The sequence below is a fragment of the Tauraco erythrolophus genome, chromosome 16 (assembly GCF_009769465.1).
Source record: "Tauraco erythrolophus isolate bTauEry1 chromosome 16, bTauEry1.pri, whole genome shotgun sequence".
Taxonomy (NCBI): Eukaryota; Metazoa; Chordata; class Aves; order Musophagiformes; family Musophagidae; genus Tauraco; species Tauraco erythrolophus.
Window position 1 is genome coordinate 8,500,559 of NC_141480.1, and position 13,544 is coordinate 8,514,102.

Here is a 13,544-nt window from a genome sequence, read left to right on the forward strand (position 1 = left end):
CAGGCAGAGCATGCACCAATGGACTGTATAGACCAAGAAAAGCTTGTTGATGTGCTTATGTTTGCCAGAATCAGGCTAGATATTTGAAGAACCCTATGTGTGATGTACCCCACTGATAGAAACTGGTCAGAAAAGAAGAAAACATTCCTTAGGATGTTTCCTTGCATTTCTTGTCTCTCTGGGCATATATCGCATTGCAGTGTTACCCAAGAAGTAGGTGTTGAGTGATGATGGTCTTCCCAACTCATGGGAGAGCTGTTCCCTCTGTGGAGGGATGGGAACTGTTGACAGCAGCAGAGGGACAAGCAGAGAGGGAAGATTTTGGTTTTGGGGACACTTATAGTGGTGGCAGAGAACACACTGGCACAGCCATTGGGGTAGCAGAGCCTGAGTTCACAGCTTAGATGGAGCTGCAGAAAAGTGCTATGAGATTTAACTGCCCCTGCTGGTGTTTCATCCTTTGGGCCACTCCTCAGTGCTCAGCCCTTGCTGGCCAAGCTGCAAGTGAGAAGTCATTTTCCCGAGCCAGATCCTTTTATGGAGACCCGGGCTTGTGTGCAGGGCCATAAATCACTTTTAGGTCATGACACTGGTGTATTAAGGGGCCTGGGGCATCAAACTTGAGAGAGAGTTCTATGGGGAGTGGAGCGGCAAAAAGTCTTGTTGATAGATGGCTCAAAGCTCATTTCTTCGTGCCAAATTTTGTTCTCAGTCACAGTCCAGAAATGTCTGTTCTTTTGAACCCGGTGGATAGTGTGCACTTAAAAGACAGAGAAATTAAAGAGGATGAATCTGCAGAGCATTTTCAGCTAGCGAATACAAGTACATTGCCTTCCAGTGATATGGCAGAGAGCACCTCTGAAGGTTTTTTAGTTTTTGCTTTTCTCATGTCAGCCCAAAAGAAAAGATTTCTGTTTCAAAAAAACAAAGAGAAAGAGAAAGGGATGTCGGTGATATGGACACAAAGAGCAGGCAGATGTGGGAGGTGCAGGTCCAAGGCCCAAGGGAATTTGAACCCCTCTCTCATCTCTAGAAACATGTTCCCATCACCGTGCTACGGGTTAGCCTGGGGTCGGATGCTCTTCGTTTTTCAGATGAAGTTGTTACACCTCGGCTATATGGAAGCAGACAGGGAGGAGAGAAGCCGTGTCGGCTGCGCAGGGCTTAGGGGCTTTTGGTCTGTGCCGTAGTGAGCAGTTTCGATGAGCTCTCGAGCGTTTTCCGCAGCAAATTCTGAGTGGGTTCATAAAAGAGAAGCTGCCTTCCCAGATGCATCTCCTTTCAGCTTTAAATTGTTGTGTTACCAAACGTGCATCATTTAAGCACTGATCAAAGAAACCTCCATGACACAGAAACGTTATTGATTCCTCTTGTTACACCTCACCCCGTTCACTGCCCCCATCGAGCCCATGCAGCCGGCTTGGCCAGGGGATGTTACAGCTCCGGTGTTTGCAAGGGAAAGGTGCTTATCCGTCCTTGTGCAGATACAACACTTCTTCTGCCTGATGAATCGTTCATCTGAGTCACGCATCCTCAGTGAGAAGCTTTCTTCCAGGGCAGAGGAGGATGTGGTGGAAGGAGAGGGGCACGCAATGAGGATTTGCCATAACTAGTGAGGTCTGATGTGATTCTTGGAAGCTCGGTGCCAGTTCTGATTTGTGATGCCTTTCAGCTGAGCTGGGCTTCAGCTTTACTGAAGGAAAATGCTGAAGCTTCTTTGCCAGAAGTGCTCGGCGTGCAGCCCATGTGGATCAGAGGACGTAGTGACATGACTCTTCCAGTGATCTTAAAAAAAGCAAGTAAATCTTTCTTGTCATGGATCATGTCTCTAAGGTATGCTAAAGTGAAAGGATGAATAGCTTTTCTAAATGGACTGGATTTTGTATCGGGCCCTGTTTGCAGTGTTGGTGTATAAGGACTCAGTGCACAGCTCTTGTGCAAAAACTTATTACCCATTGTTTTTGCAGCAGCAAAATTTCCTTGGAGAATGACCTAGGTTCCAGGCTATACTTTTGTAGTCATGGTAATGTCTGTGGCTAAACTGCAAGATTTGGCATGCAGCATTTTTTGTATCGTAAATGGGACTGTTCATGCACTAATGATAGTCCAGTGCTGTGCACATGTGTCTTTAAGCCCTTTCATGGCAGGCAGACACTTTCAGATTTGACTTTTGGAAGGATTGCTTCTCTTTCCAATTTCTATATTTGTTTCAGTGTTATTTTTTCACTGCTATTATGAAATTAGCTAGTTGTTCCTAATGTTTTCCTGGAAAAAAAAAAAAATCCCATTAAGCAACTCGCAGCCTTTCCCCTTAGCTCAGTAATTGAAAGGGAGAGGTACCTTGCAAATGCAACAACTGGATGTCTTTTCACAGCAATACTGTTTTTTTTCCTGATGCCTTACTTCTTTCTAATGTTTGAGTCAAGAGAAGATGTGAAAATGTAAATTATAAGTAGCATACTTTTCCCTCCCACACAGAGCAGATTCTTGATAGCAGATATAGCTGGTTCCTCGTGTAGTTTCCTTGCAGGCCACGTTCTTCTACTTGTTTAACACACCTCAGCACTCTCCGTCCATCATTCTGTCTTCTCTTCGTGGAGAACTACAGACAAGAGCATTTTCTTTCGGTGTTCACAATTCAGGGGGAACATGCTAGCTAGAAATCATGGATAGCTGTAAATGTAGCTGTGTGAGAGTTTGTATAGAGAGAAGATGCTATCTATGATTCCCATGTTATTTTCTTGATACAAATTTATGGTCTATTACTAAGTCATGCTCATCATGCGTGTTGTAGTACTTTAGTTGCTCTATCTCTTTTAGGGCAGTGTGAGCTAAATATTTTATTGGAACTGGAGAAATTCTCAAAATCAGGCTGCTGTGTAGATGGAAGTTGCTCTTTGTGGTTATGTTCTGTTCCTATCAATTGTCTGCAAAATTTTGCCACAGCTGCATATGTCCTTTTCTCCACCCTAGAGACTGCAAGTGAACAAAAAAGAAGAAAGAAAAGGGGAGAGAGAGAGCAGGAAAGAGATAAAGAGAAGAAACAAGTTCTGCAATAGAGAGATATTTTGAGCTGAGTATTTCATATCGTTTCTTAATGGTCAAACCTTTTTGGTGATTTGAGAGAGTTAGTGATGCAATTTATTCATTTTCTGCAAGGGAGAGGCTGCATTTATTATGTGCTCTCCAGGATCCCCTGTTAAAATATTAGGCAATAAAATCCTTGACCATACAGCAGTTGTGATTATAATTTCCCCCAGGTAGTGGAAATTCTGTTATTTATTGTTGTTTAAGTTTTCCCTTTGCTCAGACCGGAGTGGCTGTAGCAGTGTAAAAAGGCCTGTTCTTCTCCAAGTGCCTGTGTTTGCTGGTGACCTGCTCCTCTCTCTGATGAGCTCCGTGCTGCAAAGCCCTCCGCAGCTGCTGACTTGGCATCTGTGAGCAAAAACACTGGTGAAGACTGAGTTGGATCTGTTGTGAGCAACTGGTTTTGCTTCTCCTTGGTAAAAGCAACAGGTCTGCCCGGGCTTTGGGTGTTTTTGTGGTATAGAGAGAGACACCTCAGCTGCTCTGAACGGCAAAAGTGATCTATGGTGAATTATGAAAACTGCTGCTCAGTACAAACACACCTTTCTTTGGTTGTGGACTTTTAATGCCCGTTGGCTAAAATGGCTGAGCCAACCCGTATTAAGAACAGGGCTATTTGCCGGGAGCTGTTGGCTCCTCCCGACGCGCTGTGACCGTCTGCACTAATTGACGCTGCAGATCTTGGTGTGAGCTGGGGCTGGGGTAGTCTGAGGTTGTACTTGAGGCATGGTTTGTGGGGGGATGTGAGATCCCTTTTTTAGACCAGCTGAGAAAGCTGGAGAAAGCAGACGGGCTCGGAGGCGTGGACGGGCTGGCTGAAGCTCGACTTGTTCTAGTTTTAGTTTAGCGAGCGCGGCAGCACCTTCGTTCAAGAGGAGGGAACTCAGACTGGCAGCTGCCTGCAGATGGGCAGTGGTGGTGCCTGGGGTCTCCTCTTGCAGGTGTCCTTTGCAGCACCCGACTGTTGCACAAGTCTGACCTGCTTTTTCTCCTTGGTGGAGCTGCTGTAGCGGGTCCAGAGGAGGGCCATGAAGATGATCCGAGGACTGGAGCACCTCTCCTATGAACACAGGCTGAGAGAGTTGGGATTGTTCAGCCTGGAGAAGAGAAGGCTCCGGGGACACCTTCTAGCACCCTTCCAGTACCTAAAGGGAGGCTACAGGAAAGCTGGAGAGGGGCTTTTTACAAGGGTGTGTAGTGACAGGACAAGGGGCAATGGCTTTGAACCGAAAGAGGGGAGATTTAGATTAGACATAAGGAAGAAATTTTTTTACACTGAGGGTGGTGAGGCAGTGGAACAGGTTGCCCAGAGGAGTTGTGGCTGCCCCATCCCTGGAATTGTTCAAGGCCAGGTTGGATGAGGCTTTGAGCAACCTGGTGTAGTGGAGGGTGTCCCTGCCCGTGGCAGGGGGATTGGAACTAGATGATATTTAAGGTCCGTTCCAACCCAAACCATTCTATGCTTCTATGATTGTAGACTGTAGCCCTCAAGCATTTAAGGGGAAAAAATTCTTTAAAATGTGATGGTTCAGAAACCTGAGAGGAAAATGATAGGAGAACCTCATCTGTTACTGTTTTTTAAAAACTGATGGTTTTCAACCACTGTCATGAATTTTGAGTGGGAGGGGTTAACACGGCTGCTGACATTAGAGAAGGAGGCAGAGGGGCACATCTACCTCCCAAGGAGCATCGCTGCTGGGTTGAGAGCACAGTGCGAGCACACCAGCCTCCCTGGGCTAAACACAGCCTTCCTGAATATGCTGCCAAGTAGGCTTTGCTTTCTAGGTCTGGATCAGGAGAGGTGTCAATGCCTCTGATCTGAAAAGGATTTAGTGCCTGAATGGATTTATTTAGCACCTGAGACCGTGTTTCAGCCTGGCTGAGGGGTGAGGGCTTGTGGAGGAAGGGAGAGGTGGCTGATTCCCTACACTGCAGGTGACAACACCAGGCAGCGTTAGAAAACACAGGTCTTAGTGACTTTTGGAGCAGTGAAAGGTTAAAAAAAAAGGTAACTGGTTCTTCAGGTAGCCCTTGCCTCAAATATGTGAGCTTTAGCATCGGAGCAGCAACGTGTTAACTTCATCCCTGGTGCAATACTACTGGAATGAAAGTTCTGCTGTGAAGAAACTCAGCTTGCATCAGCCTGCAATGGGCTCTGCACCGCTGTCGCCTGCAAGCTATATTTTACTAGATGCTGGAGTATGAAGCTATTAGCAAAAAAGTAAGGAAAAAACCAGGAAACTAATGGTAAACAAAGATGAGCTGCTATCAATGAGCATCTAATTTCTGCTGTTGTGTCATTCTGCCTTCTCGCAGAGCACACTCCCACAGAGAGGAACTCACATTGTTTCCTCCTGTTATGTGAATTTTATAATTCACTGAATACAAACGTCAATGCCAGATACCCAGATGAAGACGCTCGTGGTGTCGAATCAGTAGTGCAAGAAGGCGTTTGGTGGCTTCTTATCTCTCTAGAGCCTAAAACACAGAACATTCAGCGAACTGTGTGGTATTAGAGATGATATGAGATCCTCAGTCTGTGCATCAAAAAAGTCTGGAAACATAAGAAATTGATCCCATGGGGAAGCCCATTGAAGTGGCTTTCCGCACCCCGAATGCAAAGGGCGAGAACGTGAATACTTTATTCGTGTGCCACAAAATACCCCCATGATCCCAACCCCGTGCACACGCGGCTGTTCGCACACCCCCGTCCCAGCTGGCTGCAGTGCCCTTTGAAAGCACCCATCTCTTTCCATCCTGGGGGGAGCAGCCAGGTCCCCGAGTGCCCAGAGCCAGCCGGGTACCAGGGTGTAGGATGGAGGACGGTGCTTGCCACGGGGGACTGTAAAGCAATTCTTCCTGGGATGCTGCCACACTGGTTTCCTTGGCACCAGCTTCCTTCCTTCCTTCCTTCCCTCTTTCCTTTGTTTTGGTCTCCGGTGTTGTCCTACCGTGCCATGTCCTCCCAGGGTATCAGAGTCCTTGTTCAACCAGATATTTGGAGATAGTTTGTTAAGGATATGGCAGCTGGAGAACCTTGTGCTTCAGGTTTACTTGGTTAAGAAAGATCAGAGTGTGGGAAGGGAGAAAGGCAAACATTTCCCCTTTGCCTTTTTTCTTTGACTGGAAGGAATAATTTTATTTGAGTGGTTTTTTTTTTAAAATTAAAGCCTCTGAGAAGTAATATTGCATCTTCAAAACAAACTGCTGAACTCAAATGCTTTTACCAAACGCATGCAAAATTTTCCCCTCAGGATCCTTAGAGGCCCTGGAGTGCCTGCCTTGCAAATCCTGGGGCGGTGAACAGAGTCACTCAAGAGTGATCTCCATAGGATACCTTCAGACAGTGTGCTTACGTGTATTTATAACTATATATATATATATAGTTTAATACATAAAATTCTCTTTCAGTCTGTTACTGCATACAGTGAGCAGAAAGGAAAATGACGCAGAACCAAGATGTCGAAAAAGATGCTGCTCAGCTGGTAAACTCTGAAAAAGAAAAAACAAAAGGCACAGACATAAGCGGTTTTTACCATCACCTTTCTCTTGGCACTTAATACATGTGGTTATTTCTTTGTGATCATTTCAGATGCCTCAGGAACAGTACGCGCACCGGAGCACCATGCAGACCTCGGAAGGACCCCAGGTATACAAAGTGGGGATTTATGGCTGGAGGAAGAGGTGCCTCTATTTCTTTGTGCTGCTCCTAATGATTTTAATCCTGGTGAACCTTGCTATGACCATCTGGATTCTGAAGGTTATGAACTTCACAATTGTAAGTAAGGGTTACCATGGAAAGGTCTGGGGAAGATGAGGGAGGGTAACGGTCTTTCCTCTGAGCATGAATTCAGACACGGCTTCGATAACGGGGTGTTATTACAGGGAGGAAAAACTTTACTGAGTGATCCCCTTTTTCTGCTGGAGATGTCTGCAGTATCGCCAAGCCGAGGAATCAGCTCAGCATTGCAAATTGTGTTCCTCCTACATGCTATATATATACACATGTGTATATGTAAACAATGTATACCATCCTCCCCCAGTTTTGAATTATAAAGTGTTTTAAAATTAATGAAATAGGTTATTTTGAACTGGGCTACAGGGATGGGTTTTAGCCTTCCTCTTAGACTTTTTCTGCTTTTCTTCATGACTGGGAAGTCAACAAACTTACTTGATTTGCCTTTTTCTTAGGGAAAATTAATGTTGTTCCGTAATGACATGGTTCCTGAAGCTTCAAGAAGGAAAATAAAATTTCCAGAGTGGCTCTCTGGGTGTGATAATTAGATGGAGCATATCTTTATCCTTTTGCTGTGGTTGGTGCACATCAGCCCTGCTAGCAGCACTCCCTTGCTGCACAGATCCACTGGCCAGGCTTAGCTTTCTAGAAGCCCCTACAAAAACGTTGGGCAACTGTACTGGGAGGTGGATTTCACTGGGGCAGATGATGCCTTCTGGACATTGAGTGCGCTGTGCGTCACTGGAACTCTGTTCAAACTCTTTTTGAGATCTTAAGGGATGCCTCAACCTTAAGGTGCCTTTGTACAGGGTGAGCTTCACCTTTCCTGCTCAAACACGCTGAAAGTCAGGACATGATGAACCAGGCACACCCCACTTCCAGGGCTAGTGAGCCTTCGTATATGGCAGGTCCTAATTTTTCAGTAGATAATTTGGCCAAGCAGAGTTAGGATGAGATGATTGGTCCCCTCTTCTTCAAAGCAGTCATTGTCACCTTGGTCAGATGGAGTTATTTTAAGATCATTCAAGTTTTCAGGAGAAACTAAGTTTGAGGCTTTAATCCTGGATTTACTTCATGAGAGAGCTATAAGGCTAAATTCCCCTAGACCACTTTCAAGGACTTTCCCAGCCAAGCTCTAATGTGAGCAGTGTGTTTGAAGTCTCCCGGCATTTCTTTCTCTGCTTTGGTCTTGTGAAGCCCTGAACAGCTGTGTCCAACATTATGTCATTAATGGGCCATGAGAAGTAGAGTAAACAATCTCCGACTTACTGTATCCAGCAGATAAAATGCAGTGTCAGGGGAACATGTAGCATTCATTTTCTCTAACCAGGATGCTGTCAAGGTGTGCAGAAGATTGCAATGCATGTGTGCTTAGGGAGCAAGCAATTATAAAGCAGTAATCCACAAAAAGCTCCTGAGTGGGTGAAGAGTGAGCCAAACTGGAGCAATTAATGCTTAACCAAACCAGTTATTTAATCTTGGGAAACTGATGCCATTTTGATACACGTTTCATGCTGAACTGTGGTCTTTAGATTCATGTAGTTGAAAAATAGATATTTCTGAGGTGACGCAAGACTTGGTCATATGCTCATTGTACAGGCAGTGGTATGGGTATCAGCCTAAGCACAAAATAACAGGATTTCAGATTCTTACTTGTCAGAAATGCAGCTTTATTTCTTTCGAATAGCATAACATCGATGTGTCAGTCCCGTGCTTTCACCTATTTGGTGATGATGGTCAGTCAACTCTCTACAAGTTGCTTGGGAAGCCAGGTGAACTTCTCCGTTCCTTTCTCCCTCACTGCCCTCTCCTGATGTGTTGCATTTTTCAGGCCATCTGCAGAAGTGTCATCTCCAAGGGATACATACAAAAACCTCCCCTTTCCAGCAGCTCTCTCCTCCCCACTAGGATATACACTGGTTTTTGGGGGGATGCACTGATCTTCAAGTTCTTGTCTGATTCTGCTTCCTTCATGTTTCCCGTGCCCTCTGATTCACTGGGGATTAGTCCAGGGTAAAGTCTATTTGTATATGGTTTTAGTGAATTCATATCTTCTAATATTAGTAGTTGATGAACATTTGGTGATAAAAACACAGATGGTAGCACAGAATCCTGCCATGGGAACTGCTTTATGGTATAGGCATGGCCACCCTAGTCAGGGTGTGTGTGTCTGACACAACCGATTGGAAATAAATACAAGAACAAGGCATGTAAAATGTGATCCTTGGCCTGGTATGGACCCATTCATCTCCTGATCTCCTGCTGCTCCTGCAGCCTCGCCAGCTGCTTTGGATCCCGCTCTGCAATCCCTCCTGCACCATTCCCTAAGGCTGAGAAAACCACTTTGCTAAGTGAATTCTTCCAGGCAGGCTTTTATCTCTATATAACAAATATAGCAAAGTTCTCAAATGAGGAGATGCAAATATAAAAAAATCTTTAATTTGTTCCTGTTCTGATAAGAGGAGCTGAGAGTCCTTCTGGGGCGGAGGAATGATTTGAGTAGTCAGTACGCAATAGCTGCAGCTCCACAGGTCTGAGTTACCCCAGTGCTTGCAGAGCAGAAAAGGAGGAGAATGTTGTAGTTCTGTTCTTGTGGAAAATGTGGTATTTCCAGTATCTTCCCACCCCTGAGCTCTCATCCCCGAACCTCAGTCTGTTCAACTCCACAGGACAGTCCTGGCACTTACCAGAATTTAACGAGCGCTCATTATAGCCAGTAAGTGCTCACGGTATTTTAATGAGCACAGCAAACCTGCTCAAGAAAACTTGGAGATGTTTTAAATACTGATAATGGGGAGTGGAGAAGGAAGGAGGAGATGAAGCAAGACAATCTCAGGGAAAAAACCCACCACTTTCTCATGCATGTTGTAGCAGTACCTGTCCACTCCACTTCCACGTCAACCCTGACCTCCCTTTCTCTCCTCTCTGTGTGCCCCACTAGATCGTGCTCCAGGAGACAACTCCTCTAAAATCAAACTGTAAGCTTCCAATCCGTGGCTTTTAATAAGCAAGGCATCTCTAATTTATTCTGGGTTTTGCTTTTATCTGTATGTTCAAGGCTTACACAAATTAACGTGTGGCTATTGCTTTCTACATGGGACTGTCAAGGCAGTGTCACTTTCACATGGGGCCAGCTGGTCACTGCCTAGTCTATCCTCTGGCGCAATCGTTCACCTCTCATGTAGTATTTGATCCTTGGTTCATTTTAAATGCCTTTAACAGGCACAGACTGTATGAAAAACAGGCCTGGAGGGGACCTCAGATGTCATCTGCCTGTCCCACAGCTGGTTCCCATAGCCAAGTTCATTTATCCCATTAATTTACATCAGTGCGGCGCTGCTCTGGAACTGCGGGAAGCTCTGTGAAGGTTCCTACCTCTAAACCTTACTTTGATTTTTAAGCCAAACCACGGAATTAATCTGGACCAAAGCCACCACTTAGGGTTGAAATTCAAATGCACCCTGAAGGTGGCCTAACCTAATTGAGGTAGAAACCACCATCCAGCATTCAACTTTTCGATGATATATCTAGGTAAAGGGAGCTCTGCTACGTTTAGGTCTTGGACAAGCCTGGTAGAAGTACGTGGTTTGCATGTGTTGGGTCTGGGGAGAAAACACTAGTGCCAGCGGGCTGTGTATGTGACTCAGCTGCTCAGTCTGCAGGTCCAGCACAAGCTTGGGCTGTATCCTGCTGTCATACCTGAATGGTGAAAGGCTCAACTTCGAGCTGTGGAGTGCTCAACTATGACCTGCACGGAGCTCAGCTGAGGCTGGCATAGCCTCTGCAAGGACTTGTACGTGCCAATCTAATTAAAGGCTGGAATCAGACCTCTTAACGGCCTTCCTCTTTGTGGTCCACCTGCATTAGCATCCAGTGATACAGCTCTTTAGCAGTAGGATAGTCTATGACTATGTGTATAAGCACATGCATCTTTTATGCTGTATGCCTATGATGTGCTGGGGATCTCGTTTCAGCTGTTACTAGTGAGCTTAAATAATTTTTTTAAAGCTTCCTGTTGTATTAGTTTCTGAATATTACAACAAAAGATGTTTCACATAAACACAGCAAACCAATATCCTTATGTTAAACAGTACCAGACTCAGAAGGCTCAGGAAATGGGCAATGACAGTGCATTGACCTCTTTCCACAAGGTAACATACAATGCCTAGTATTTTAAGCAGTCTTAGGAGTCTAAAGCGTTATCCATTAGTCCCCCTTTATAGTCTGTTAGGCGTCAGGAAGACCTCTAAATAGGAGAGATGAGAACTGTGTTCTGTTGTGACTTCATTTAGATGGCAAATGTCGTCCACCTACTGCCTGCCTATCAAACCACTGAGGACCCTGTACTTTTCCTTTGCCCTTCCCTTGTTTGCACGCTTTGGATTGTGTGCTCTTTGGGGCAGAAGCTGTTTGCATGTGGCACCCTGTAGTCCTAAATATCGGCAGGTTCTGCTAGACTGTAAATAATAATAAGTGGAAAAATTTTCCCCTTATCAGCTTGCAAGGCTTCAAATTCCTGCAGAACTCTCTTCTAAGAATCATCCAAAGTGAATGCTCCAGAATAGTTTTTGTAAGGAAAATATTCTGCAACTTTGGTATTCAGGAGGCCCTTCATGAGCTAAACTTAGCATTTCTCCAAACCAGAAGACCATGTACTGCTTCCAGGTCTGTGCAAATCCATGCAGGCTGCTTGTGCCATCTGTGCATGCACTTTCGAGGAAATGCAATGCCTCATTCCATCTTCCTTAGGACGTAGAGAGAGGGGGATCTCCTCCTCCTGGCTGGTCAGGCTGAGGTTGGGGTGCTCCCCAGCCACAGCACATGCAAACTCTGTGTTCTTCTTCCAGAACCATGCAAGGTTTTCTGAAGATTTGCATCCTTTAGCATGTTCAATCGTATTTTATGATTTCAATGGAACAGGAACAAATGACTGTGATTGTTCAGATTTTTCCTTTTTTTTTGGCTGCAGGCTGCGTTCATAGCTGAAGGGGTATGTTTTAGCATCGTTGAATGAAATGTTAGCAATTTAGAGAGACAAAATGCTGCTGTAGGTGGCACAAATGCTAAATATCATTATTATCTTGCTTTCTTTATTAAAAGTTGATAAGAAAAATGAGCTTTTAAAATTTGGTTATGAACAGTTATTTCCAATACAATTACTCCCTCTTGTGTGTAAACTACCTGCCACATTTTAATTACAGGAAAACGGTATGTAATAACACAGCAGTAAAGATGGATTAGAGTTAGGAAAGCTCGCTGCCCTAACAGGCAGGATTCTTCTATTAATGATTGAAAGGAACAGACTTAGATCTAATTTTTTTTTTAAATTAAAAATTACCTCAGAATAAAATGACTGTGCAGTTTATAGTCCATTTTCCTGATTTCTCTGGGGTCTCTTTAGGTGCAATGGTAAGGCCAACACGGGAAAGAAATCTGATGTGTTTTTCAGCTTCTGCTTTGTAGTGCAACTGTAATCAGTCAGCTAAAATTGTTTAGCATTAGAATTAATATTTCTATATCCTAGTGGAGGAAAGAGTGAAGGTTTTTTTCCCTCTCTGTCCTTCACACAGAGCATACAAAATTGTGCACTTTTCCATCCTAATTCATGTTGCTCTTTTTATAAAACAAGTAATTGTTTTGAGACTGCCTGCATGACCCAAGAGCTTTGTGTACTTCCCTTCTTTCTTCATTCACATGGATGCATCTTGTGATATAAAGATGTTCATTTTGTAGTGGTCTGATAACACCAGCCATACTGTGAGTGACTGTACTATTAAGTGGAGAAGTGTCTACGGGTGAAATCCTTACCCTCTGAAATTTAGTAGGAATCTTGGCATTGAAATCAGTGGATCAAGCTCTTCACCGTAACACTTTTTATTTGCAAAATTTTTGCAGTAAATTCTGATTTCCTTCCTTTCTTGAGGAAAAAATGTGTTACGCTTTTCTTTTACTCTTTTTAGATATCTGAATTTCATTCCTAGAGAGTTTCTGTTTCTGTGTGAAAAGCAATTGGAATTACTTGTCTTTTTTAAAGATACATGTAGTACTTTTTTGCCTTCACTCCTTTGGAGTTTAGAATGATATAGTCAGTTTTAATAGGATATTGCATGATGTTATTACAAGTTTGACACCTTTGTTGCTGCATCCTTGGGAGCGTCAAGCATTTGGCATTGGTGACTTGCTGAGTTTATAGTGCATCAGTTTCTTCTGGTCCTACACCTTGGAAACTCAGTCTCTGATAATATTTAATTTTTATTATCCTAATACCACATTTTCTCAGCCAGCTTAAGCATTTAAAGCTTTCATCTTCCTTGTTACTGAAAAGTGCTGAAAGGACCCCATGTTTTCACCTCACTGTCTCAACCCTCTGCTGAACCATTGAGTTTTTCAGAGGCCTGCCATAGTGTTGGATATGCTTAAAAATATGTCACGGGAGCAAAAGAAATAGTGAAATAGTGAGTCTTCCACTAGTACCACTGAACCAAGCTGGATATGCTGCACTCCAATCATTTAGGTAATTTTTTTGTTTTTTTTCTTTGCCTATTGCACAAGGCAGTCTGTGGTGCACAGAGTGTTACGACAGCAGTTGGCCCTTTTCTCACCTATATTTTTGGATTGGGTTTTGTGGAGAACTGAGGCATAGGTGACTGTGCTCCCATCTCGATGGACAGGCTGCTAGCTCTCACTTCTCAATTGTTTCTAAGCCACTATTCATACTCAA

The 13,544-nt window shown here is 44.1% G+C and overlaps 1 protein-coding gene across 1 annotated transcript in view; it reads left to right on the plus strand.

Annotated features, from left to right (window-relative positions):
• Positions 1 to 6,679: 6,679 nt before the first annotated feature.
• SGCD (sarcoglycan delta) overlaps positions 6,680 to 13,544 on the plus strand; it is a 131,075-nt gene continuing 124,210 nt past the window's right edge. The window contains exon 1 of the mRNA XM_086621499.1: positions 6,680 to 6,865. Within this exon, the coding sequence (XP_086477625.1) occupies positions 6,680 to 6,865 (186 nt within the window). The remainder of the gene's footprint in view (positions 6,866 to 13,544) is intronic.